The sequence below is a fragment of the Astyanax mexicanus genome, chromosome 10 (genome assembly GCF_023375975.1).
Source record: "Astyanax mexicanus isolate ESR-SI-001 chromosome 10, AstMex3_surface, whole genome shotgun sequence".
Classification (NCBI taxonomy): Eukaryota; Metazoa; Chordata; class Actinopteri; order Characiformes; family Acestrorhamphidae; genus Astyanax; species Astyanax mexicanus.
Window position 1 is genome coordinate 39,388,781 of NC_064417.1, and position 23,447 is coordinate 39,412,227.

Here is a 23,447-nt window from a genome sequence, read left to right on the forward strand (position 1 = left end):
ATCTTGTCTGATTGCTGTAATACTGATTGGACTCACCTGTTATATAGCATGTGACCTGTCGGTTGTCTGAAGACATGTCTTTATCGATAGTTGTCAGAGTGACTATGGCCTCCTCAGGCCTGTTGTTCTCGATGATGGACCCTTGATAAAGTTCCTCTGTGAACTGGGGTGGGTTGTCATTTTCATCGCTGACTGTCACTTCCACAAGAGCCGAAGAAGAAAGCACAGCGCTGCCCCCATGATCAGCAGCCACTACATAGAACCTGTACAACTGTTTGCGTTCGCAATCCGTCTCCTTCAGCGTGGTGATCCAGCCGGTCTGTGGGTCAATGGTGAAGATGTCACTCACGTCATCCATCTCTGACAGCAGACTGTATGTCACCTGTCCATTAGCATCCTTGTCTGGGTCATTAGCTGTCACTTGGATGACTGTAGTGCCAGAAGGCATGTTTTCTGCCAGTACGGCCTCATACGGGTCTGCCTCAAACATGGGTTCGTTGTCATTCACGTCCTGAACTTGGATGCTAACTGACACTAGAGAAGCTACGTCTGTGCCGTTGTAATTGCCTTGAGCAAGAACGTCGATCTGATACCACTTGGTCTTCTCGTAGTCGATATTCTTTTGTACCACGAGGGTGCCACTTTCTTTATCAACAGCAAAGACTTGTTCTCTGTTGCTTTCCACAGTGTTGCCATCTACTAAGCTGTATATTAGTGGCATGTCCGCATCAGCTTTTATTGTGCCTACCTCATAGCCAATAGGAAGGTCCTCGGAGGCTGAGAATGTGTATAGTGGTTCAGTAAATCTCGGCAAGGGCACCTCTGGTGGGACTACTTTAACCTGGACGGGCACTGTGGAATTACGATATGGAATGCCTCCATCTCGAGCCTGGACTTTAAAATTAAAGATCTTGTTCTCCATTCCGACCAGGCTCTCTTTGACACTGACCTCGCCAGTAAAGGGATTAATCTCAATGACTTCCTCTGTCACTTCCTCAGCTTCATCGACTGCGTAGGTGACATCCGCATTCTTGCCGTCATCAGCATCGTAAGCCATTATCTGAATAACTGGTGAACCTTTATTGATTGTGGACTGGATCGAGACGTGGTATTGAGAAGCTATGAACTGAGGGGCATTGTCATTCTCATCTGTAAGAATGATCTTCACAGTGCAAAAGGCTACTCTCCCACCACCATCCTTAGCCATGACTTTAATGGCAATCACTCTCTGTGACGAGTTTTCTCGGTCCAGAGGCTGAGATGTCACGATTTGTCCTTCATTGTCAATGGAGAATTTTTCATCCGCAAGCTTGTTGATAATGGTGTAGTCTACGCTTCCGTAGGGTCCATCGTCAGGATCAATCGCAGCTAGGCGTATTACACGTGTTCCAGGCTCTGCGTTCTCTGCCAGTTCGGCTTCATAAATATCCTGGTTAAAATAAGGGTTATGCCTATTGCTGCTGGTCATGTCAATGTTTACCGGAGCAGTTTTCTGGAACACGCCATCAGAAACAGCCACTGTCAGGTTGTAAAACGGATCCAGATTTCTCTTGCAGACATTGGAGAATGAGATAAGGCCTGAGGATTCATTGATAGCAAAGTACCTCCCTTCATTCCCAGAAAGAATTTTGTACTGCAGATTGTCCTTGCTATCTGGATCTGAGGCCTGGATTTTGATGACTATATGACCGCAAGTGGCCATTTCATCCAGAGATGCTCGATAGTGGGACTCGCTTAAACTTGGAGGGTTGTCGTTGATATCAGTAACATTCACAATAATGTAGGCTTCACTGCTCAGAGATGGTATACCATTATCTGTGACTCTGATTTTCAGATGGAATTGTTCTGTAGCCTCATAGTCCAGGATCTGAGATGTTACTACAAACCCACTTAATGGATCCATCTTAAAAAATTCAGTTTCATTCTTCCCTGTGTCTGTGACTATTTCGTAGGTTAAATCTTTATTTCTCCCAGAATCCAGATCAAAGGCTGATACCTGTAGTACAGATGTGCCTGATGGAAGACCTTCTAACACTTCTGCGGTGTAAGTAAGATTGTCAAACACAGGAGCATTATCGTTGACGTCTTCTACATCTATCTCTACTTTGGCCTCCGTAAAAGTGCCAGTCACAGAATCAGTGGCCCGAACAGTCAGTATGTGCTTTGCTTGAGTCTCGTAGTCTAGAGAGTTAGTGACGCTCAGCATTCCTGTTTTAAAGTCGATGTGAAAGTACTTTGTGGCATTTTCTTCTGCCAGATTGTAGATAAGGCGATATCCCTCTGGGTTCCTTGCTTGCACATGCAGGATGGTGGTGAAGGGAGTGATGTTTTCAGGTAGTTTCAAGGGGTAATACAGACTTTGAAATATAGGGTGTGAACGGTTCTGCACTTGGACGTATAGCTCTCCCAGAGTTGCCAGACTTGGCTCACCCTCATCTGAAGCTCTCACGATAAGCACATACTTATTCAGCGACTCAAAGTCTAGGGGTCGTTGAAGGGACACATCCCCAAGATAGGGATCAATCCTGAAGAGAGTAAAATCGTCCTCCAGCGTGAATATTACAGATCCATTCTCACCAGTGTCATCATCAGTCGCCAGCACTTGGAAGAGAACATCTCCTGGTTCAGTCTCCTCAGATATCATCAGCGTATGGGGAAGGTTTGAGATGATGGGTGCATTGTCATTGATATCATCTATGTAGACCTTGACATGAGTGATGGCTATGCGTGGTGGAATTCTCATGTCTCTGACTTCCACGGCCACATCATATTCATCCTGTTCCTCGCGGTCAAAGGGAACACCAGTGGTCTGCACTACTCCTGATGACTGCACCACTGAAAACATATCTCCTGAGTTCAGAACAGTGTAGATCAGCGGTTCATTGAGGTAGCTACCAGTGGCTCTGAGTACAGTTAAGGTTTTTATAGATGTGGTGTTTTCCAATACGGTGCCTAAATGCATCCTTTCTTCAAACTTCAGGGTTGTCATTTTGGCATTTGTAATATTAACTTTCACTAAAGCAGTGTCTTTGTATAAACCGTCTGAAGCTACAACTTTGAATTCATAATAAGTCTGGAAATCATGTACATCATTCACCAAAATTTCTCCATTTGATTCATGTATTTTAAATGCATTTTTCAGACTGCTCTCTGCAATACTGTATGAAACTGGTGAATCTGCATCCAAAGCTGTGACTTGGATGACTTTCATGTCTTTGAAAACAGGCAACGTGAGGGACGCTGTATACACAGGTAGAGTAAATTTAGGTGGACAATCATTCAAATCTAGCACACGAATGGTGACTTTGCAAGGTTTGGCAGAGCTCAAAAAGGGTTCCCCAGAGTCCCGCACTTGAACACTAAATATGAACTCAGGCGATGTCTCGAAGTCAAGCATAGATATAAGAGAGATAGTTCCCATGCTCGGGTCTATTTTGAACATTTTCATCGCCTCAGGCTCTTGGATTTGAAAGATTAGCAGAGCGTTGGAGTCCTTGTCGGCATCCGAGGCCTTGATCACCAGTGGAGTGTTGTTCTCTCCCATTACCATGCTGTTTATAGGTGCAGATTCGCTGATCTGACCATAGTAGCTGTCCTGAAGGAACACAGGGGCGTTGTCATTTTCGTCTACGACATACACATAAACAACAGCATCTGACGAGACCCCAGCTGTATTCATGGCTGTTATTTGCAGGCGGTAAGAGAGGCACTCTTCAAAATTGAGGGCTTTTTGGACAGATATCAGCCCAGAGTTGAAATTGATGTGGAAAGTTCCATTAGGGTTTCCATCTTTGATCCTGTAATTCACAGCAGATGGACAGCCAGCTGAAACAGAGAACACTGGAGAGCCTGGAGGACTGGCCTCGCTTATTTCAGTGAAGTACTCATTCTGGCTGAACCTGGGTGCTGTGCGCTCTGACAGCTTTACACGAATGTTGACTGGGCAGAAGTCACTGCGCTGGGGGAAGCCCTGGTCAGTGGCTTTTACTGTAAGATGGTACTGTTCCTGAGCGAGTTTATCCAAAGACTTAGCCACATGGATTCTTCCCGTCTCTTGATCAATGTCAAAAGCTCCGTTTGCATTCCCTTCTGGAAAAAAATAAATAAAAAATAAGGTTAAGTGACACAGTTAACTTATCACATTAATCATAACATATAAATATCCTATGTAACCATGCCACAAACATTAAGAGATAAAATAGTTTAAATGAAATCCTGGAATTAAACCCCATCCATACTCAAATTAATAAAAATATCAATTAAAGTATAAGTGCAATGTTTTCTCATAACAGCAGTAATGCCTTTTTGCTACCTACATAGTATTTATTAGTAACCCATTGATGACGAGCAGCATTATCAGTAGCTTGGTAGCTATGCAAGGTTTTTTGCTTCACACCAAAGCAATTCCAAGGAATTTTTTATCAGCACTTTTGCTCTTACCTGCGTGAATGGAGTAGACAATCTCAGAGTTGCTGCCTGTATCCTTGTCCAAAGCTTTGACCTGAAGCACTTCAGTACCAGCTGGAGCCAGGTTGCTGATGGTTCCCTCATAATGAGTGCTCATAAAGGTTGGTGTGTAGTCGTTACAGTCCTCCACATGCACCACAGCTTTCACAAAGTTCTTCTTCACTGGGATCTCCTGATCACGAACCTACACAGAAAAAAACACAAGTTTAAGAAATCCAGTAAACAAACTGGATTTTAGCTTCATTTCATAAATAAATTATACTTATAAAATCTAACATTTTAAACAAAATTTAAAGACATATGCTTGAATAATTGTTAGAAGATATAGCCAACCAAAAAACATCAACCTCATTCGTCCCAGCATTCTTCTGTACAGTTTTAACATTAATAGTGTCATAAAAAAAGCATTTTACCATCACAATAAGAGTGTGTGTGGAGATGGTCTCATAGTCCAGCTCCTCAGTCAGTACAAGGACGCCGCTCTTAGGGTCCAGATGGAAATGCTTGAGGCTGTCTGGATGGAGGGTACTGTGGATGGCGTAGACCAGTCTGCTGTTGGCATCTGCGTCCTGGGCACTGATCTGCAGAATCTCCTTCCATGGAGCTGTGTCCTCTGGAACTCTCACTTCATACTGACTCTTCAGAAACATGGGTCGATGCTCATTCATGTCCAGGACTCGGATGTATGCCTGAATCAAAAGAAAAACATGCACTGCAATTACTGTGGATATGTTTAAACCATTTCTACCATTTCTTGACTGATGCAATTGATAAGCCAAGACAGATAGATTATGGTATGTCTACTTTAACTATAGCTGAGATTCCATAACAGTTTGGCACAAAATGTTGGTCCACCATAGCTTTAAGGGAGTATTGGATGTATAGAGTTGTGGGAAAACGATCGGCATTCAGCAGTTTATGACTGTGTAATAGACTAGTAATAAGTAAGTAATAAGACTAAAAATATAAAAACTACATTAAATGACAAGCTAAGGGTGCACATAGCTTTTTGTCCATTTCTTTTTTTTTTTTTTGCCTTTTTTTGTTTTTATCAACTCTATAACTTTCTCGCCTCATTCTAGTGTAGTGTAGGTTTTTATGCACATTTTTTAAATTTGTAAAAATATGCTGAATGGAAAAAAAACTTTCCTGTGATAGTCAACTGTTTCTCCATATGGATATCAGACCTACCTGTAGTGACATACTGTTTTTTCTCTGTTTGCTGCATACCAAATATCTGTTGCCGTAGGCATGAGAAATCCCAATTTGTCATATTGAACTCTTTTTGCTCTCCACATTGGGGGGATAATATGTTCAGTCAGTCATTAACATGTCATATTACAGCATGCTGTACACGTGCCTTTACCTGAGTAGTAATGGTCTGCGAGCCATCTGTGACGCTGATGGTGAGGTTGTAATTGGATCTTTTGGCTGCATCCAGACGCCTGGCTATCACAATACTCCCCAAGTTCTTCTCGATGTAAAAGTCCTGGTCCTCATCGCCACCTAGGAAATGACACATGCTGGTGGTTAGAAGCAGAGCCCTCAGAGGAGTCCAGGGGCATCTAAAGTGCAACTGTCAGTGTCTCTCAGCAGAGCCCAGCATAGACCCGCGTGCATTAATGGATGAGTGAAGAGCAACAGATACATTGTGACGCAGACACAGGTGGCAAGCAAACGGAAGAAAACAAAACCTGTTTAAATGAGTGATAAGATGACTGTTCGTCCAGAACCGACTCTTTTAATTGATGGCCATTCTAGCATAGTAGACCACAAGCTTAAGTGACTAAGCCTTTGCTGAAAAGCAGCCACTCACGTTTCATCTACATGCGTGAGAATGGGTTGCTCACTCATCCACCTTTCCATGGCAAGAGCCACCTTTTCAGGGCAAGTGCATCCGTTTTCATGCTACGTCTTGTGTATTTTAAACACAAAACAAGGTCACTTAAACAGCCCCCGCTAGAGTTGCAGAGTACACAAGAACAAAAAATAATTGTTTCAGGGGAAATGTCTGGCATGCGCACACTCGGAACAGACGTCTCAATCAGTGGGGGTAAACTCATGCCTGCTTTGGCAGATGGTGTTTATTAAGAAATGCACCTTTTGAAGGCTCACTGGCCTCGTTGTACAGAGAATAAAGCCACTGAGTGGCCCCTTAACATCTTTTTCAACCATCTATTAATTCCCCAAATTCATCAGTTAAGCAGCATCTGAACAGATTTATGTAGAGCGACATCCCTTCCACTGATCCCATGCCATTGCCCAGCTGTGACTAATGATGTGCCGACTGATGGTGATGGTGGCTCTGGGAGAGTTTCTGAAGAAAGCCTGTGTTTGAAGCTGTCTCTTTGTATCTAATCGATACATAATTGGCTTCTCCAGATGAGGGGCTGAATCTCAGCTGTCACAGTGATGGCACCCGCTTCATAAAGAGTGCTGTGTCAAATCAATGTTTTGGGAAACTGGTTAAAGTGATTTTTATGAGGCTTGATCTAATGATCTCTATTTCTAACTGTCTAAAATGGTTTTGAGGCACATTTGGCAGTAGTCGCACTACAGTGATTGTTAAGTGTACAGCATTTGGTTTCAAGAAGTTGGCAAGCTTACTGAGTAGAATTTGGCTACCCATCAAGATTCATTCACAGAAAGGAGACTGACTTGCTAGTTTAAAATATTGAGAAACACAATATTAATTTTAGACATATTAAGTCAAAAACTTAAAACAATATTCCATCATTTAAAAATATTATTAAAAATGTGTCTAGAAAAAATAAGTTTTGGGCAAACATACTTTTTAACGCCATTATTTATCAACCTCAGTCAAAATATTGCCAAAGTCAATTTTCAACATACTTAATAAAAAAACTAATGTAAAGAATCCATTGTTTCAAAATATCCAGTCAGAATATTGCCTATATTTCTATAGTCAGAATAAGCCTATATTCAGTTCTGAAGCAGCTGCACATAAGTCTAGCTCAATGCAAGTACGGCAAGGGGATCAAGGGATAAAAAGGCTCCCAAGGTTTGCTTGTGGAGCAGTGGAACTATATTAAAGGATGTCCACCCAATATCTTTGGGATGAGTTGGAGTGGCATTTGTGATTCAAATCCAATATTCAACTATCCAGCCGCAGTTCTTACAGTTTTCTGCAGTGACTGAATTTATTCTAGTCCGAACAGCAATGTCCGAACATCCACACTAAATCCTCCCTCCCAGAGGAGTAGAGACTGTGAGCAAAGTGTTACAAAGCTTATACAAATGAACAGACGTCTAAAAATAGCAGATATATTTTCAGGAGGTACGTTTTTCACGTGCTGAATACTAACAGTGCAGAGAAACATATACCAGTAGTTCTCTCACTGGATTCACTCCAGTTTGGAAAGAAAAAAATAACACTGCCTCCACAATCACTAGCATGCTGAAGAAAAAGGCATCTTTTCAGGTGTGCAGTGAGTGAATCCTTGTGTTATTTTCTCATTGAAAAGAAAAAAAATTACTTCCCCTTTCATAATAGAAAAACAGAAAAATACAGCCCACTAGTACATGTATAGGTACAAAGCAGGGTCTCCCACAGTCAATAGCAAAACTGTGGCTCAACATCCGACTGCTGACAATGTTCTTGACTCATTTCTATATGAGGTTGTAGGCGGCCTGAGCTGAGCTTAGAACTCAAGTTGCAGCTTGAAGGTCAAGATGAGCGCCTTCCTGCAGGCGAAGCTGAACGACAGCTTGGCTTGTAGAGTCACCGCGACACCGATGGAGAAGAAGAGAGGGCAGGGGACCTGGCCAGTCATCTGAGGAAATATGGAGCAGTTGGAGCTCTGCCTTTCAGCTCAGATCTTATCAGAGAGTGGAAAGCTACTGTTAACTGTTCAACACAACACACGGCCAGTGGTGCTTCACACTGAGCTCAACACAAATACACAAACACAACCCACACTGGGTTTAGTCAGGGCTCTAATCCACTTGAAGCAGATATGAAGCCTACTCAAGCCGAGTATAAGAAAACAAACAGGGGTGTTTGGAGGTGAGAGCTGCCTATAATCACTTCTACATGCTTTGATTAGTTCGAAAATTCATTTTAGCATTGCAGGCGGTGTCACATAGAGCCTCCTTTTCAATATAAAAAACACAAGCCGACAGCTGTTATCCTCAAAAAGCACAACTCTCTCTTTTTTTCCTAAAAAAAAATACAAGCTCACAAACCTCTATCATTTTGTTTTTGTTCTGCCAGCAGTGCCAGCTGAGGTGGGATTATCTTCAAAAAAACACCGGACCGTTTGTTTACAGCTACTGAAGCATGGAGAATAAGGAGGGCAGAGAGGCAGTGCCACTCTTACCTATGATGTCGAACCAGAGGGTGCTGGGAATGATCTCTGTGCTGATGAGCCCAACAATGTCTGCAACTGGGTCGGTCTCCATGACTGCGAAGGTATAGTGGGCCTCATCGAAGGCCAGTGGCTCAGAGCTTGGCTCTGGCTGCGGCAGCCATTCCACGTCCAGACGCGACTTGGACATTCTGGCAGGACTTCCATGGTCTATGGCTTTTATCTGTGACATACAGGTAGGGCAAAATTTGAAAAAGCTATATCAAACTATAAGAATGTTTTTATTTTAATTTAAAATATAGATTTAAATATTGAAAAAAATCTTTGAGATAAAAAAAATAGGCAAAATCATCCAACAAACACAAGATTTCAACACCATTGAATTTATATATGTTAAATTATGTTAAAGAAAAATACAGTTTGTACTTAGTTGTACAGTCGCAGAAATTATCTTTCTAAATAAAAGGCTTAAATATTTATAACTACAGTTCATAAAGTTCATAACTGAAGGTTGAAGGTTTTTTACCGTAAGAATGCTGTAGTTGCCTCGCTGAAACTCCCCCCTAGCGGTCACCACCCCTGTTAGAGGGTCGATATCAAACAGGCCCTCCATGCTGTTCTCTAGGCTGTAGGTGATCATTCCGTTGGGTCCTTCATCATCGTCGCGAGCAACCATCCTATAGACCTGCTGGGGCAGGGCTGTGCTCTGGCGCTCGGGCAGCTTGACCTGGAGGAGCTTGTGAATAAACTGAGGACTGTTATCGTTCTCGTCCAGCACCTTAATGACCACCGTGGCAGTGGAGCGCAGAGGGGGAGCGCCATTATCAGATACAATCACCTGCACACCACAAATAGAGAGAAAATAGGGATGATATGTGGTATGATGTCTGTTTCCTCCTTATCTTTGGAATACATACATTCCATGGTTGTTTTTCTTTAATGTAATAAACTGCTGAATTCCTTGGTACACATTTTTAGATTCTATTGTCAAACTGCAAGTTTCTTGCTGTTTAAAAGCATGTGTAAATGCTTTGTGTTATCATTATTTCAGCATAAAATAACTTAAAATATCTTAAGTTGCATTTCTCTATTTTGAGGTCAAGCATTATTACAGTTGACATTTATGGATCATAGCCTTTATAAATGTCTATATAGGTCGATGTCAAGTTCATGAAAGGGTAATGTGATGTCATTTGGCCTCATGAATGATTCCTTTTAGTAAAGTGTTACAGCCTTTTTATAATATCACCCTTTAAAAACTATATAAATAAGCCACTGCTAGATCTATTCAATTTGAGATTCCTATACAGTCAGACAGTGATGAATGAATGCAGAATGCACCACATGTTTAAGCTGGAAATACAAATAACACAAAACATAAAAGCAGTGAATAATAAAAGAGAGGCTGAAGCTTCCTGGCTTAATATATATATATATGAGAATCAAGCAGGTGAGCTCACCTCAATAATGTGCTCTGGTTTTTGTTCCCGGTCTAGCTCAGTCACAGTGCTGATCACACCTAAACAAACACACACACAGAGGGAGAGAGAGAGAGAGAGTAATCAGTATAATCGATGGCACTGAGCTCAGATGGATTGGCACACCTGTTTGAGGACTTCAGGCAGACCATTTCACTCTCAATTCCCACAGCCTTGCTTTCTTTAGTCTTGTTTATCTAGCTCCACTGTTTACACGAGGTCACCCTGATGAACAGTTATTCTTCCAGCTCTCCTTTACGACCTGGTCAACAGTTCTGCGTTTTTTACAGTTGTCATAAGACTTTAAAATCTTTAAGCTGAGTTACCTTTCCAACGGCATGAAAGTTGCTGGGCTTGATAGGACTCAAGTTGAGGTGAGAACTGTGGCTGAGAAAGTGAAATACCCCAACAAACACTGCCAGCTGCTAAATTAGCTAGCTACTTAACAATAATAATAAGCAGCAGTTTACCACCACAGCAATAAAAAGGCTCTCATTTATGCAGGCTAGGCTAACAGCTAGCTAGCTGAGAATTCCCAGCTGCATTTACAACTGCACTAAAAACAAACCCCACTGGGCTTTTACTGCTTCTTCTATTTAGGCAGGTGACCCCTGGAAGAGCAATTTAGGAAAGTCTGGTTTTAGCATTTACTTCTACCTGGAGGTCGACTTTTAAACACTAAGAAATCTCTCCAATACAGAGAGGGGAGAGGTAAGGAGCACAAAAAGCAAGTTCCTACTCAGAGCTAATGTTGGCTGTTAGCTTAGCTAGCTAAACAGAATGATTACATTTCATGAAATAAAGAGTCACTAAATCCTAAACCATAATTTCTTCCTCTGCAGCACCCTTGCTGATTTAACTGTGATATAGATGAGGATGATGTTTCTGTGCACTGTCCCAAAACCCATACATCACCCAGTGCCCCTTCCAAACTCCTCCTTCCATATTTAGCCTTTTTTTTATTTAACTAAGGGGGGTTCAGCAGAAAACAGAGTAGTTTAGTGCCCCTTTAAAGCTCTGTTTTTTTTAATATGACAAATAAAACAAACACATGATTATTTATGCATTCTGTAATGCATATTTATTTGATATCAGTGTGCCCTTGTATTTCAGTCTGCCCCTGAAAGTCTTGAATTGCATTTGCTAATTGTCCTAATAATGATTAATCTGTTGATAATTATGATAAATAGCACAGAACGAACGAGGACTATGAATAAACATGCCGTAGCAAAAGTCAACATAATAAAATGGCTGTTTAAATACACATTTCATTTTTAATTGCAGTACAGGTCACTGATTTTCTTTCTGCTGGATTAAAAAAACACATAAAACATTTAGAGTAGCTACTAATGAAATTTGGAACCCTCGGCCAGCCTGTTTTAGCGTGCAGTCCAATTGTAAGCTATCTTTGCTGTAGAAATTCTTAAAAATGTTATTAATAAAAGATCCGCCAACCATCCTGAAACTGCCCCGTCAGGAAATTCAAGAAGAAAAATACACAAGACATTTCCTTCTTTTTTTTACATTTACAATACATTTCTGTGACTCAGTTGTAAGAAGCAGAGGCTCTTGCCCCAATCCACCCTGGATGTGCTGTGTCCTTAGCAATGCCGCATATTGCTGTTATCCTAAATGAGAAAGTTTTGCTACACTAAGCCGTTAAGGCGGTTAGCTTAGTCACACTGGTCTCTGTAGAAATGAGTCATTCAGGCCCTGTTCTAACACGGAGATACAGAGATCTCTGGCCCTATTTAGCCTGAGGAATATATCTGAACAAGAGTATTAAAATTTGTCTTGTTTTTTTGTGCTTTTAATTTGGCTTTGGAGACTCAGTAGCGATGTTGTTTGCTATTTTCTTTTCATTTATTATTCTTGTTGATCCTTTAATGTTGTGTACAGCGCTTATTAAAGCTCTCCCTCTTTTTTTTCTTTTAAGGAAATAATTTCAGATTCATACTAATTGATTTCTAAGTCAAAACCACAGGGACAACCGAATACATTAACATTACAATGACAAGAATTAGACCGCCGTAAAATACTCAGCATAAAAAGGTTACTGCAACAGGACCTGCAGGTTTTGTTTCGGAGATACACCTTTGTGTGCGGTAGACTTTTGTAATGTCCCTGTGCTGGATGGGAGTTAGTTTTGTGTTGTCCCTGTTAGCCTGGGGTGGAGGTGATGAAGCAACAAAGGAATAAGGCGTGAATGGACAAGTACGAGCTTGCGATGCAGGTTAATGCTCTTGTAATTTTCCTGGGGGCACTTCAAAGGCTAATCCACACTGCTGTCAAAGGTCATATTTTAGGTGGTTTGGGGATTTTTTGAGCTCCAGAGGGCTTGTAATAAAGCTTTCCCCACCATTGAAAAAAAATTCTTAGAGTGATGGAGTTTTGTGTATAGTAATTATTTACCACGTTCGTTTTGTACCACACCTCGATGCACACATTTTGTGCCTGAACTTGTTTTATTGAACTGTCATGTTCTGCACGCTATTGTTGTTATCATAGGATTGTGAACCATCCAAAAAAGAATATGTCTTAACACAGAAATGCTAAAGGCAAAATGTGTTTACCAGATGGGAAAGTATTTAAGCACCACAAAAATATAAAGAGCATGATTAAAAAGAAATGATTGAAAAAAAAAAAACTTTAATGAGAGTTGTTTACCTGTCTTGGAGTCGATATTAAAATATGTACGCTGAGAATCTGGGATCTGGAAGGTCAGCTTCCCCTCGGAAGACTTGTCCACGTCTGTTGCAGAAACTTTTAACACAGATTTGTCCTTGGCCACATTTTCATGGACTGATGCAAAGTAGACGGGTTGGGACGGCTCAGGAGGATTGTCGTTGATATCCAGAACCTCAATGTACACTTCGGTCCAGGACATCAGGGGAATAGTTCCGAGATCGGTGGCATAAACTGTCAACCAGTAGTGCGGTACAACCTCTCTATCCAAAGTATCTGCTGTCCGAATCAAACCTACAAAAAAGCATACGGTTTTTAGTTGGTGAAGCACAGCATGTAACAGATAACAAAAGTGTATTTAAGAATGTAATGGTGTTGGATGCAACAATTGTTTATGCAACAGGTAATGCATTATTTTTGCCTTTTTATAGTAACAATTTCTTTGTCATTTTTAGAGATTTGTATCTCAAATATATCTGCAATCTTAAAGAAGGGGCTCTGTACAAGTTTATGATCACTGGCCCGTGTGCTCATGCCAGAACAATTTAAATGCTTACGTAAATAATTATTGGATAAATCTGGATAAGTCTGGATGAATGGTTCTTCATATATGAGGTAACCCTTAAAAATAGTAAGTGTAGTGTAGTGGATAACAAGATATAAGTCAGTCTGGATAAGACAAATCCAAAGTACATGAATGTAACACAAACCTAACATAAATGCAATTTCAACACTAAAAGGTCATCATCAAAACCCTTTTTGCTCAGAGTATGAGCAAATGAAAATAAAAATTTCAGCATATAATACACTAATTAATAAATTACAGCAATATGAGGCATACGGCAAGTAAAATATTTATGTAGCATTTTTCAAGATAATATAATATTTCAGTATATATCTTAAAAATACACATACATGTTTAAATATGGTCTGTAAACCTACTGCATGCCCACTGCATGCTCACTGAAATAAAGTATTTGTTAGAACAGGAATAGTATGGGAATGGCATTTTGGGTGTTGAGCTTACCTGTTTCTTCATCAATAACAAAGACTCCAAGTCCTGTCCCATCATGAATATGGTATCTGACAACTCCGTCTCTCCCTAGATCTTTATCCACTGCTGTCAGGGTTAGGACTGAAGTGCCTATTTTGGCATCCTCCATAACTGGAGCGCTCTGCACAAATGTTCTGAAAACCGGCTTATTCAAATTTTCATTGACGTCCAACACTTCAACCTCTACGAAACATGAGGACGACAAGGACCTGGGGTGGCCATGGTCCACAGCGCGAATAGTTAGGTTATAAAACCTCTTTCTTTCAAAGTCCAGTTCCTTCTCAAGAGTGAGTAAACCTGTGGCTGTGTCCAGTGAAAAGGTGCCAGACTCTAGATTATAGCTTATGAGGCCTCCACTTCCTAAATCTAAGTCATGGCTTTCAACCCACAACAGCACTGTGCCTTGAGGCGCATCTTCAGGCACCTTAATCCTGTAGAATTTGGGTACGAATTTAGGAGGATTATCATTGATATCTTCTAAGACCACCACAAGCTCTGCCATTGAGATAAGCTGAGGGTCTTCTTTCGCCTGATCCCTGGCTTCAATCTTTAAGTCGTACCGGGGAAAGGTCTCTCTGTCCAAAGGCCCTATCACCCTCACATCCCCAGAGCTTTTGTCCACTTTGAAAAAGTCAGTAAATGTTAACAAGGAAAATCTGATTTCTCCATTGTCATCAAGGTCAGGATCCAGTGCGTGTACTTTGAAGATACTTGTGTCGACCTCTGTGTTTTCAGGAATGTTTAAGACATATCTTGGTTGAGAAAATAATGGCGGATTGTCATTTATGTCCAGGATATTGACAGCAAGAAGTTTCCATGCGGAAATCTGAGGAGATCCCAAGTCGTAGGCTGTTATGTTCAGGATATAGAATTCTTTTGTTTCTCTGTCTAATGTGCAGATAATCTGTAATTCTCCTGTGTTCATATCAACTGAGAAACATCCATCCTCATTCCCACTTGAAAGCGCATAAACAAGCCTTCCATTAAAGCCACTGTCATTATCAGTGGCTTTAAATTGTAGTATAGATGTATTTAGAGCAAAGTCTTCCCTGACATCAATGGAGCTCGGAATGCCAAGAGCAAACTTAGGAGAGTGACGATTGATTATATGGACATCAGAGAAGGACTCTTCCTCTTGGGCAGAGAGCACAGGCTTGATTGATTCAATAAGCTTCTCAGTCAGCTGCCGGAACACTCCGGTTTCTTGGCAGTGTGTGGTGGCTTCCTTGCCGTTGCCTGTGACATACACAGTGACAGTAGTGGGATCAGCGCTATATTTGCCATCTGTTGCTGTTATTTTTAGGGTAAATGGAGGATTTTCTGTCTCCGAAATATCTTTGGGGATGGGCTCTGCTAGTGTGATAATTCCAGAGATAGGGTCAATTGCAAACAGTTTATCCTCATTTCCAGACTCGATTCCGTAATGGATTTGATCCATCTCATCCAAGTCAACTGCAGTCATCTCTGCAATGCTCTGTTTAACTGTGAAGTTTCGAGGTATGGTAACATTGCATGAAACCCTCTCAAAAAGAGGAACATTGTCATTTACATTGTCCATAGTGATGGTCACAGCACATTCGCTCACACGGCTAAAAGGACTGCCACTATCAGAAGCCCAGATCCTTAGATGGTACCACCTCTTCATTAACTCATAATCAAATTCTTCTGAGGTAGAAATGACCCCAGTCAGTGGGTCTATAACAAAGGGCAATGGGACTGTGTTTGCAATGGCATAGGTCACAAAGCCGTTGTTACCCCTGTCCACATCAATAGCAGAGACAGATAGGATGCTAGTTCCTATAGGAACATTTTCTGGAAGAGTGGCCTGGTACGAGGAGGAGATAAATCTAGGAGCATTGTCATTTTCATCAGTTATGTCCACTACAACATGAGCTTCAGCTTCGCCATGATTTGCCTGGACATCAAACTCATAATGTGATTTCTTTTCAAAGTCAAAATTTCCAGTAGTGACAATAATGCCTGTTTTTGTGTTCATTTTAAATGTATGACTATCTGCACTATCTTTAATATGGTATGTGACATTTGATGAACTAGGGTGTACAGTTACTTTTAGTACATGGGTTTTTGGAGGAGAGTATTCACTTAGGGTGACGTGATAGACTTGCAGCTCAAATGCCAATGATGTAAATTGTGGAGCAGGAATGTGGATGTTCTCAACTGGTGTTAGCAATGGAGGGTTACTTCTGTCTTTTGCTTGAAGGGAGATATTTAATCCAAATGGGTTTTGTGGCCATTTAATCCATTTTGTTGAGACCACTTGAAAGTCACTGCCCTGCAAAGCAGATGGAATAATTTCAAAACCCTTCTCTGCATCCCCTGCAACTATACTCAGAGAGGCCGCTCGTGCCTTTGCCTGAGGCTCGATCTTGACATTCACGCTTATTCTATCTGTGTTCGTTTGAGAAGCCTCTACCACGTTGGGTGCGATGAGAGTAAAAGTTTCGGTGACCTTTTCAACGTTTACAACAACCGTGGCAACATTTCCAAACTTCTGAACTCCAGAGATTTTCTTGGTTCTGTCCTCTGCCAAAATGGTGAGGTCATACCTGTCTCTCTGAGTTGCGTTCAGCTTTCTGACAAGCGTGACCGTGCCCGTGAAAGGATCAACCGCAAATGGAGGTGATCTGGTGGTAAAGGAGTAATAGAACTCGGCATTGCTGCCAATATCAGCGTCCGTTGCGCTCACTCTCGCCACACTTGATTTCACTGGAGTGTCCTCCCTGATTACCACATTGTAAGAGGCAGGGTAGAAGAGCGGTTTCAGGTCATTGGTATCAAGCACTTGGATCGATACCTTTGTTCTGGCCTGGTATTCGTAGGTGCTCTCTGTTGCTTCAACTGTCAGAGTGTAAGAATCCCGAACCTCTCGGTTGAGCATGACAGGGGAGAGCGAGTTACCGCTGCCGGTTTTTATCCTCAGGAAGCTAAAATCCCCCACGGCTACCTCCTCTGCTTTGAAAAGGCCATCATCATCGCCAGCGACAACTCTGTACTTGATGTCCCAGAAAGGATCAGAAATTACAATGCCCATTCGAATGGGGCTCTCCACGTAGGTCCTGGGGGCAGAGTTTTCGTTAATGGTGGCATTATACAAGTGATGGGTGAACCTCAAAGGAGAGCTGTCCTTTTCCAGGCTCTTCTGACACCAGGCTACGTGCAGCAGGATTGCTAGGACGCTGAGCAGTTTAGCTCTGTCAGTCAAGGCCATTTTCATTGGCTCCACATGGACCCTCAGACCTAAGAAGAGAGAGAGAGAGAGAGAGAGAGAGAGAGAGAGAGAGAAAGAATTAGAAAGAGGTTTGTGTGTTGAGCGTTTCGGCAGGCCTTTGTGAGGGGGATTAGCAGGCTGGTCAGATCATGACTTGATGATGAATAATTTTTCATATGTAAATATATCATTGCAGTAGGTTGGCAGTGTAGACTAATGCAGTTTTACCACACACACACACACACACACACACACACACCCACACAACCGCACAGTCTCGGTTTCTAAGTGAAAGGCCACAGTCAGGTATTCAGCCTCCTGTTCTAACATGCCTTAACAAAAGCTGTATTATATTGTTTGGACTTGAGAAGGAACTTTGAGCTTTTTTAAGACTTTTTAGAACTTTTTTCTTCCTGTTCTGTGAAAAATAAAGACCCCTATTTTTTGACCCAGGGCAATTATTTAATACTCATCCTCCATGTTTTCATGTGTCTCACAGAATATGTCTTACACTTAATTATTTCTGATCACTATGAACTACGGGATTTAGAAAGCATTAAACTGTTTAAAAAAATATGAACAATATAAAAGTTTTCGTATTTTATAATAGACATGTTAGACTAAAGGCTTTAAAAATATCATAATATATTTTAATTTAAATATATTAATATTTTAATAAAATGTGATAATTGAGATTGTACATCTTTAGATATATAACCTGTCAGAGGGCATCTTAGTAGATAGGCTTGTGTTCCTTTCAGAAACATGTAAAGAACTCTTTTATGTGGCAGTGATTTTCATACTTTCTCCAATTTCCTAACTGAAATACAAGGAGTCAAATCAGAGGATTACAATATTATATTGATTATTAAACATTACTGTATCGATTATAAGAAAGTCAAACAAATTCAAAATACATTGAATCAAAGAGGACAGACAGTAGGTCAGATCCCACTGCTCTGATTGGACTGGTGTACTTTTTCTACTGTGGCCATTTTCCTCAAATTTGAAAATGGAAAACAAAATTGACAATACTTTATGGGTCACAAATAACAGTACTTATGGCAGTAATTAACATTGTTTAATTTTGGCTAACATAAGACAATAAACGTTACTAAAATGGACATTACAACACAGAATGTTCTAATATTTTTGGATTGGGACATGATTTTAAAAAATCTAATGATTAATAATCTTTAACTAGGGTCAATTAATAGTTAGTTGACTCATTCAGTCTAAATAAATACTATTAATTAATGTACTTTTACTGTGAAGTGTTAACAAATATGTTGTGCCACAATACTCTACATCCCAGTATATTAAATAAAACCCCCTGTGACACGATACGTGCAGTATCTTATCACCAGGGTCTTGCCAATACACAGCCCTTTCTTAAACCTGTATATAAAGTGTCATTCTAGAGAGTATGTCTCCATTTTTTTTATGTAAATTCTGGAAACAAAAAATCGTTTGAAAGAAATATCCTCTGAGAATTTTCTGGCCTCCTTCGAACTTGTTGTAAGTCTAAACAGCTGGTTGCATCTGTGAAGCTGTGAACCCCGCAGGGAGAGCCCGACTGAGAAAGTCGCAGAGCAAGTGAGTAAGCATGTCTGTTAGTAATAGGATGTGCTTTTTGTGTTCTTGTTCCAAGTAACAGCCCTCAGTGTAAGCTACTGTACCTGTAGCCACATGCTCAGCTCGGCAGCAGAGGCTTTCACACGTTTTACTATGAGGACCTAAATGTGTAAAGGTGTTGCACTGAGCTGGCCTTGATAATCTGCCTTCTAATCATACAATGAAACTCATTACTCATTTGTATAAAAAGTAAAGCCTGGGCCTGAGTCAGAATGCTGGCGAGGTGCATGCTTCAAACGTGCATGCCGATCTCACAGGTCTTTACATGTGATTATCTAGCATGCTAGCTAGCTTTTGTATTAATGCTATGCATTATGTATGGTAAGCATGCAAAGAGTTACGTTTCAGTACTTCAGTATGGACTGTCATTGTGTAGACATAAAAAAAACCTCTACAAATTGAAGTTGGTTACATTAGTTATCTTTGGTTTAAGTATAATTTGAATCTAAAAAAAAAGGGTTAATGAGTAACGAAAGAGGTAGCAACACTGCTTTCTTTTAGCAGACCAAAACTATGTTTAGACTGCAGGCAAAATGCATTTTTTCTCAAATCAGATCTGTTAAGAGGAGTGTCCACACTGTTATTTGTGATCTGCAAGTGATCAGATCAGATTTGTGTGTCTGAACATCACAAATGTATTTGCATAGTTTAATGTGGTAACAAAGTCAGCATCAGTACCTTTTATTGAATCCACTTCGTATTTGAAATCCAATTTGAACGTCTAGTGCCTTCAGACTGAGACTGAGATTGTAATCACATTTTAAATACCCCCAATTGTCTTGTCATTATGCATAGGCAAATTCGTAGAAACAGCAAGTACTGCATAAGTCTAGCCTAAGGTTTGATTTGATGCTCTGGCTGGGCTACACCTATAAGAAACTGTTTACACTGGCCATTATCATGCGTTTTTGGTGATCAGATGTCCCCTGTCTGTATGAAAAGCCAGGTGTAAACAACCACAGGATGTATTGAGATTGAAGTACGATCGGATTTCGCAAACTACGTTTTTTTCTGTGATCAGGTTCTGTCAGCCAAATGGAAATGCATCTGTCTGAGAAAAACATTATTATTATTATTTTTTTTTTTTTTTTTTTTTTTTTTTTTGCACTTGTACACACTTAATTATCGGTAGATGAAAACAGTATTAAAGTATGAATTCCCTAAATAATGTGACTTCTCCAACTTCTCAATCACATTTTCTGATAGAGCTGCTATGGATACTATCTACTGTTCTACTGTCTGCATTGTAGAACCCCTGACCATTTCTCTAAACTGGAGGCAGTCTCCTAAAGAAGGACAGTTTTAATGAGAAACTCTTGTTGGAAAAGAGCAAAATGAAAATAATGTACACACTGGTGTGCTCTTTACTTGGGATGCACAGATCAAATATTTGAATAATACAAATGATTTATACCAAGTTATATTTTACATTGTTGCTCTGTCTGCTGAGATGTAAAACAGTCAATGTTCAATAAATGTTTTTATACTGTAGTTTTTTATTAAAGGAATTATTTGAAAGAAATGTAGGGTATTCAATTCATGCAGTGGTGAAAGAAGTGACAAAATTCATTAATTAAAAATATGGGTGGTATTTGGTATTCAGCATTCAGCCTTCAGGCCAATACTTCATTTTGTTTGGTATCAGTTTCAAACAAAAATGTTTAATTCCAGTGTATCCCTACTTTTTGTGATCTCTTTTTATTGTTTTTTGCAAGCATGTAGAATTCAAAATTCACCACAGAACAAAAACACAATAAACAAGTACAGTTATATAAAGTATAGTCACACCAAATAGGAGGAGGATAAGTATAGACTATGTGGTAACCCACCAAAGAACTGTAGCTGATTTAATCATGTTTTGAGATTAAACCAATTATATATAATATAATTTTAGCTGCTATTCAGATAATGTGAAACTGAAAGAACTATCATCACTTACTGTAATAAACATAGACATGCATTTATTTATTTTTATGAATTTGAATAAGCATATCAGTGTTTATTAATACAATGTCATCCCAGAATTTAGAAATTACACTGCAATCCAAAAACATGTGAATGGAGAAATGTACCAACAGATTCAGGGACAGTACAGTAATTTTTGTGTACTATTTTATGTCTTAAGTATGGTGTGGAATAAGCCCTGTGTATATTTATAGTTAATTGAATGATCAGCAAGATTCTTTGAGAGAGCTGTCAGATTAGGCCATATCTCATCCCACTTTCCCTGGAATCCAAGCTATTTCAGTTCCATTTCCCGTTTCAAAGTTATTTCCAATGAAGAGTAAGATATATCTAATATAGAATTGTACATATTTGTTACTAGGCCTTGTTTACAAGTCTGGTGGTCAAACCATTCAGACATTGGGTGAGAGGAGATTTGACAATCCCAGGAACCTCTGTATGCTTTCATGGCAGATCTGAGTCCAAGATACAGAAAGTAAGATATGTCAGAGATAGAAATTCTTTCATTCGTTGTCTTGAAACAAGGCACCAAAGGTGAAAATACACTTTTTCTTTAAGGAGAAATACAAAGGGTTGTCCACTAGACAAAATGTTGCAGATTTGCCAGAATGGTGCGGAGAAGTTAAACTTACAGGGAGCATATATAGTCTTTTCAGCTGTTCTCCAGGCTTTTAATGAGGCGTATTTCTTTTTTTCCAAGCCTTGTACCCTAGTAATTCTCAAAGCATGTGAGGTTTGATCAGTGCCTCCACAATAGATCACCAAGATGCATCCCTACTTTTAATAAAATCAGATCGGATTGCTTGGTCACACTAGAGACACATTTTAGTGAGTTTTTTAAGTGTAAACAGAATCTGATCCGGATTAAAAATTCATGTCAATGTCAAATACAGGTCCTACTTATTATTGGTAAAGAGTTTGTCTGATCCTAATGTATTCACCAGCCTGTGTCACATGATTCAAATACCTTTTGTTCTAGTGAAAACCATAAATGTATCCACTATTAACTATATCTATTATAGATAGTATCTCACACTAGCCCTCCACACCAGAATGTATTTTTAAATGTTTGCAACCAGGAGAGAAGTATTGCATTAGACCAAGCTTCTTATGAAGGGCAGTCCGTTCTTCCAGCGTGTTCTACTCCTGTCAGTAGTGTTTTATTTAGTCAATATCAGCACAGCTTTACCCAGAGATTTTTCCTGAATTTAGAAATCCAATCCCCACTCTGGTGGTCAGATAGCATAAATTGGACCTCATGCATGGTTTGGAATGAGAGGTTAGAATTATGGGGTCAACTGAGAACGCTTGTTTAAATTATTGCCAGTGAGGTTATCTCAGCGCCCATCTGGGATTTGTCTATCGGGGCATCTCAACCCTAAGTACCCCATAAATCAGATTGCACTGCCAGAGAGAACATAACTTTAAAAGAGGTTAAAAGACAAGACTGTGAATAATGTGATAATGGGATATATATCTCCTTTCATTAGTTCTGATTTACATATAGTATATTTTTCTCTATATATTAAATACATTTTTAGGTTATTGCTGGATAATTAGCATTAAATTATAAGTATATTTACATTGTCTTTTAGGTATTAGTTAGTATCATTCCACAGTTTCTCACAGTAAAACTTACACAAAATTCATGTGTACATTGTAGTTCATAATCATTGCAGTAGTAAAGCAAATGCCAAAATAAAAACATTAAATCTCAAAAAAGCCACTGAACAAATTTAAGTTAATTTTAGTTGCTTCTCATGACAAAAAGTACTTTTAACATAAAATAGAAAGTGTCCATTAGAAATAAAATGTTACAATAAAAACATTGTATTAAAAATATTTACCCATTGAAACTAGTTTTCAGTTATAATTAGTAGTACAGTTGTTGTTAGTAAAGGAAGTAGCTGCAAACACGCCTGCCGTCACTGCAAACTCACCTGAGGTCCTCAGAGAAACTCCTCATGGAACTTTTCAGAAACTCCTCAGAGCTTCGGTAATTTAGTATTCCACCGCTCCAGAAAAAGTTGTTGTCGTTCTTCCATAATGCACTGAAAAATAATACAAAATTAAAATCCAGGAAACACAGGTCCTGTGTGTGCGCCGCTCAGGCTAACTTGCTGTTTTTACTCAAGAGTGAGGAGTGAGTTGCCGGTGCTGGTGTGACACCTTGTTCCCTCAGGACGTTCATCCCCTCCCCAATCTGTCCCTCCCTCCACCCTTCACCATCCACCCCCCCCTTCCCTGTCCAACACCCAACCAGGCAGACGCCCAAGCACATGTCGCTCTTTCTTTCTCTCTCTCTCTCTTTCTTGCTCTCTCTCTCTCTTTCTCTCTCTCTCTAACTCTCTCTTTCTCTCTCAACATTTGGGCTCTGGGCCATGGTTAGATCTGTGGGACTCAAGATCTTTCTGTTTAGGATCGTCCCATCCAGGTAGTAGGGATTAAGCTCTTGTTGCACTTCTTTTGTTGCATTTTAATGCAAATCTAACCACGTGCAAAGTTTACTCAATACTCTCATTATTCAAGAAATGAAGAATCACATTCTGAGAATCTCACTGAATCTCTTTGCTCAAGGACAGAAACCTTGTGCTTTGTGAAATGTA

At 40.0% G+C, this 23,447-nt stretch overlaps 1 protein-coding gene across 1 annotated transcript in view; it reads right to left on the reverse strand.

The window, feature by feature from the left end:
* Positions 1-23,009, reverse strand: part of fat2 (FAT atypical cadherin 2) — a 55,294-nt gene extending 32,285 nt beyond the window's left edge. Inside the window, exons 1-10 of the mRNA XM_022684053.2 lie at positions 22,782-23,009; positions 13,986-17,270; positions 12,941-13,252; positions 10,256-10,314; positions 9,322-9,633; positions 8,808-9,018; positions 5,834-5,973; positions 4,881-5,156; positions 4,441-4,651; positions 37-4,089 (exon numbers count right to left, since the gene is read on the reverse strand). Coding sequence (XP_022539774.2) covers positions 37-4,089; positions 4,441-4,651; positions 4,881-5,156; positions 5,834-5,973; positions 8,808-9,018; positions 9,322-9,633; positions 10,256-10,314; positions 12,941-13,252; positions 13,986-17,247 — 8,836 coding nt within the window. The 5' untranslated portion in view covers positions 17,248-17,270; positions 22,782-23,009. The remainder of the gene's footprint in view (positions 1-36; positions 4,090-4,440; positions 4,652-4,880; positions 5,157-5,833; positions 5,974-8,807; positions 9,019-9,321; positions 9,634-10,255; positions 10,315-12,940; positions 13,253-13,985; positions 17,271-22,781) is intronic.
* Between the last annotated feature and the right edge of the window lie 438 nt (positions 23,010-23,447).